The sequence below is a fragment of the Arachis ipaensis genome, chromosome B03 (genome assembly GCF_000816755.2).
Source record: "Arachis ipaensis cultivar K30076 chromosome B03, Araip1.1, whole genome shotgun sequence".
Classification (NCBI taxonomy): Eukaryota; Viridiplantae; Streptophyta; class Magnoliopsida; order Fabales; family Fabaceae; genus Arachis; species Arachis ipaensis.
Window position 1 is genome coordinate 135,590,797 of NC_029787.2, and position 5,053 is coordinate 135,595,849.

General features: G+C 35.2%; 1 protein-coding gene across 2 annotated transcripts; it reads right to left on the bottom strand.

Annotated features, from left to right (window-relative positions):
- LOC107632165 (ER lumen protein-retaining receptor A) lies at positions 2,279-4,929 on the bottom strand. Of its 2 annotated transcripts, none has more exons than XM_021120077.1 (6): positions 4,698-4,929; positions 4,305-4,570; positions 3,302-3,417; positions 2,944-3,017; positions 2,849-2,860; positions 2,279-2,711 (listed from the first exon to the last, which is right to left on the bottom strand). In XM_021120077.1, exons 1-6 carry the CDS (start codon positions 4,786-4,788, stop codon positions 2,689-2,691), a joined length of 582 nt encoding a protein of 193 aa, XP_020975736.1. In that variant the 5' UTR covers positions 4,789-4,929; the 3' UTR covers positions 2,279-2,688. The 2 variants fall into 2 exon arrangements, with proteins under 2 accessions (XP_020975736.1, XP_016191325.1); XM_016335839.2 differs by having other exon boundaries at positions 2,797-2,860.

Here is a 5,053-nt window from a genome sequence, read left to right on the forward strand (position 1 = left end):
ATTCATGCACCAAATCTAGAAAAATCACATTCATGCAATCACCAAAATTTCATCAGTTCGGACATCTACAACTAGCAACTCGAGACAAAAAAAAGTTTTTTTAAATTTATTTAAAGAATGTTGCCAATACCTTGAAAATGGGATACCATCTTTGACGAAGAGACCGAAATAGAAATGAACAGAACAAGAGAAGGAGCAGCACTAATGGGGGAATACCATCACATTGAAGATGAGCTGCTAGTTAAGAAAGGGTGAAAATATTTAAAGAGATCAGATTGGCAAGAATAAAGTAATGGAAGAATTCCATCAAGTTCACTAATCTAATAGTCGTTTTGTCTTGGATGATATTATGGGAGCATTGGCATGCAACGCCAAAATGAAAGCCGTGCATATACATACGCACAAGTGGTGGAATATGCTCATTCATGCGTACGCAGCATGACTCCCAATTCAACATAAGACGTTGGCCATCATGTGTACGCACAATAAAAGAATTTTGAGTTATCATGCGTACGCATGAGGCATACCTATTTAAAGCACCTAGTTCGCGTAGGACGTGAGTTTTTCTACGTGCAATGCCTGGGAGCAAACAGAAGCTACAATTGAAGTAAATCAAGACCACGTTCAACTAGGGATACTCCATGTACCACGTGATCAAGCCAGGAGTGAATTGAATCAAGATTTGGGCTTCTATGTCCGACGTGAATCCCTCATGTGTCATGTGAGATTGTTTGCCACTTCAGGGACTTTAACTTAACCACCAAAACCTCCAATTTCTAATCACTCGTCCGGTTAATCAAAGGCTCAACTTAAGCCCACCAATTACAACATTAATTGAGGATTTGTGAGAGGAAAAGATTGACAGCTTAGCGGGAAGAAAACATTAATTAGTTAGATTTTATTTTATTTTAAATTTGATTATGTTTTAGTTTGAATTTGAACTCCTTTTAGGGTTAGTATTTAAGTGGAGAAGTGAGATGTTTTGAGTTATTCTCTTCTCTTCTTCGACACCTTTATCTTTTATAATTCTAAGATTTCTTTGAAAAACATGAGCAACTAATTCTCTTTGGATAAGGTTAGGAGCTCTGTTGATTTCATTTATTAATATTCTAGCTTTTTCTACCTTTGATTAACACATTGATATCTTCTTAACAAAAGGTTTTCGTTCTTCCTCCTAAAGGGTTTGAATGTGTTGGGAAACAATTCTTCTTTAACTTGAATTCCTTTAACTTCTCAAAAAAGTTGATTAATTGAATTAAGCTTGAAAACCAATTCTCACAACTCTTATGAATTGTGTGGCTTATGAATCAGTGAATGTGCTTAACTCTTTTCTTAAGTAATTGACTAAGAAATTAGCGATTAATTAAGTTAAAGAGAAATTGAATTGCTAAGGGATTGAGATTTAATTACTAATGATTTGCCATAAAAATATCTTTGTATAATCAATGTGAAAAGTGAAAATTATTGATTCAGACGTCTTAACATCTCTAAAACCTTAATTCTTGTAATCATATTACCTTTCAATACTTATTGTTTGCTTTGTTACATTGCTGTTTATGATCAAACTGTTCAAAAACTTAATTTTTTTTATTTGACTAGATTAATCAATTGACTATTATTTACTTAATCCGTTAATTTTTGTAGAATTGACACTCACCGTAAGTTTATTATTTAGTACAATTTTATGCACTTGCCAATAGTATTGTGGTGTAAAATTCACATCAGTTATGAAAAAAGGAACGACTTTTCAATGTAAATTTGCAAGCAGCAGCAAAGTAATAGAATTTTATTTGCAAAACTATTATGCGCTAGATTTTACATATACCTTCTAAGACGTCGATACATTTTAGTCCATAAAAGAAAAAAATTTAGCACATTGATTTAAGAAAAAAACATTTTGCTCTATTTTCTCAGGCTATGAATGCGAAAATAAAAAAGAATTTTTCTTCATTTTCGTTGGTAGAGTGCAAAAATTATACAAATCTTTTGCGCATGTACCGCCTACGAAATTATAACAAAATACATAATTTCATAATTCTTCTTAGTACGGGTTACATTGGTAAATTAGGCATTTTTATTTAAATACAAAACCCAAAAAAGAAAACCACTTGACTATGTAAATTATAAGACTTCACACTTTAGCCCCTACATTTATAAGAAGTGCAAATCAACAACTTATTCTAAATAAACATAACACTCGTTCGAAATAGCTGAGAGATCAAATTGCAAGTTTAGCAGAGTATAATAATTGACTAAATTGGCAATGCAACCCAAAAAATTCAGTGTTAATTTGCACTTTTAATTGTAGGGGTTGAAGTGCAGATGCTCTATTGTTCAATATGATAAAATGTCTTTTCTCCTAATTCTTACAGTATAATACCTGAGCCAGGAATAATTTCTTATCAATCAACAAAAATCAGCCAACCTCTAACTAGAAGCTATACAATAATAAGCGGCGGATATGTGAAAGCAACAAAAACATGTCATCTTGAATTGCTATGAGATGGGTACATTGGCCAGAAATAAAAATACATTTACCCCACTCATGAATAGGGGGTGGAGTTGCTTATATCTTGTCTTTCTCTAAACATACATTATCCATACCAGGCTCTGTAAAAATCCAGCAGTTACTCATCTCACAATGGTCCAAAATCCAAAACAAGCTAGTGTTAATTCAAGCAGGCAACTTTAGTTTTGAATTGTTCTTCCAGCTGCAAAAAAAAATTCTTCATATTACCTACTTGTTGTACAGCCATGGCAGAAATATGATTTAACTTAATGGGTAAGTAGCATTACCTGATGAAGTAATAGTAAAAGAAATCAGCATAGAGAGCTGTCTGAACCACACCTGAGACGCAAGCTGCATAAACAAGAAAGAAGTCAGAATATTACTAGAGTAGAAACACAATTTAAAACGTAGTTCCAATTTTCAGCATTTATTACCTATCCATCGGGTGAAACGTGGCTCAGTCAAATAGCGGTATATCCAGTTCAGAATGTAAAACGCACGATATGCACTGCATCCCAAAAATGGTTAGTATTTCCTTTTATATGTTAGCCTCAATAATAACTATAGTCTGAGACAAGTTCAAATTGACAAATCTGGATAACTTCTAGAGCTAATTGCTCAGATAAAAATTATCTCACTCTCCAGGGACTTAATTTCTTAGCAATTGTGGTGGAAATTAAACCCTTTTGATGTGTGACTGTTCAAATATAAAGGTGGATGCTCATAGTATAAGCAACCAAATCATAAGGCAAATCTTAGGGCGGAAACTAACATCAACAGAAGCATACATACCCAAGAAAGAATACATATTGTCCTGTCAAATTGTCCACATTTCCACTTCGTTGCAACAAAACCAACTGGGGTAGTATTGCAACTGCCTCCAAGTATATTGAAAATGCCCAGAAGATCTGCAATAGATTCGCATTAAGTAAACAACCAAATTCACGATGTTGCTCACTGGGATATGCAACAAAACATTCAACATATGTGACAAAGCCTAAACAGTTTTCCAATGAAGTATCAAAATGTTGAGATGAATATAATCTATTACAGCTTTTGCATGCACAAATATATGGGAAAAGAATCTGCAGGCTTTCAATAAGTACTTGAACATGGGAAGATTCTAACTATGATGGCATATATAGTCTCAAGCAAAATTATAATCTAGGGTATGCACTGGAAAATTCAAGATGCAATTTGCTGATTGGAATCCTCAGGTTGGGTCATAGATATATAAAGATAACAATCCTTCATCCACTAATCCGTTTTCATAGTCTAGTTAGTTCACAACAAATGCAAGGTTAGTCGCTGCACAGAAAAATCATATTTTTCACGCGAAAGATAAGCACAGCTCAACCTGAAAAATGAAGAAGGCTTTGACAAATGCACACAACACAAAACATCAAAAGGGGAAATGAAAAACTCTACATCTGAATAACCATTTACAAAGAATTGTTTTTAGTAACAAAATTGCCTAAGGAGACATGTAAGAGTTTCAAGCAATAGACAGCAGGAGAGTGCATAATCGCAGATCCTCATATCTACAATGGCGAAAGCAAAACTGAGTTGGACCTTGATTATCCTATTGAACCAGCAAAATCAAATTAACCAATCAATCAATCATCTAATTTAATATCTAACAGTCCTAAAACCTAAAAAGCACAAATTATCCTGCAACAAGTGTTATATTATCATGAGAAATGCACATTACTAAACAAAAAAAACCCTCGAGAAGTCAAATAGATGTGAAAGAAGAAAGAGGATCAAATAACGAATTAGGGGAAGAGGAAGGAACCTCTTGCAAGGTGAACTTCTCGTGCAAGATGAGGGCAAGGAAGAAGCTGGCACCGACGAGGAAATAGTGGCGGAAAGTGTCGAGCTCCCTGTCGTAGGTTCTCCTGACGAGTGGGTGAAGGCGCATGCAATAGACGATCGCCAAGGAGCTCACAATGAACACTATCTTCATCACCGTGTTGTACAACGATATGAACTCCGTGAACAGATCTAGATACCTCGCCAGGAACACTATCGCATATAACTCCTGCGTCTTCCGAGAAATTCCTGAAACAAACAGTAACCGCCCCCAATTCAGATCAGAAGATCAGTGGAATCGAAATGACCTAACTCAAAAATTAGTGTTTTATCGGTTTGAGGAAGGAATGCGAGTGAAATGAAGAGAGGGAGAGACCTGAGCATGATTTGGTGGCGTAGATCTTGAGGAGGAGGACCAGAATGCTGAGAAGATGGGTCATATCGCCGGCGAGCCTGAAGATATTCATCTTGACGCGCTCTCAACACTCCAATGCCCTAGAGAGAGAGAGAGACAGAGAGAAACGCAGCACAAACACAAAGCAATGGAAAAAATGAACGAGCGGAAGGAAGATCCCGTGTGCCAACGACGCTGCGCTACAATTTTAAATACTCAAAATTGTAGGACCTTTTTCCAAATTCTTTTATATTCATTTTCCCCCAATTTATTTTTGGATTTAGCTAATAAAAGTATGTGGTAAGATTATAAATTTTCTTTGATGACTGTTAAAGGTT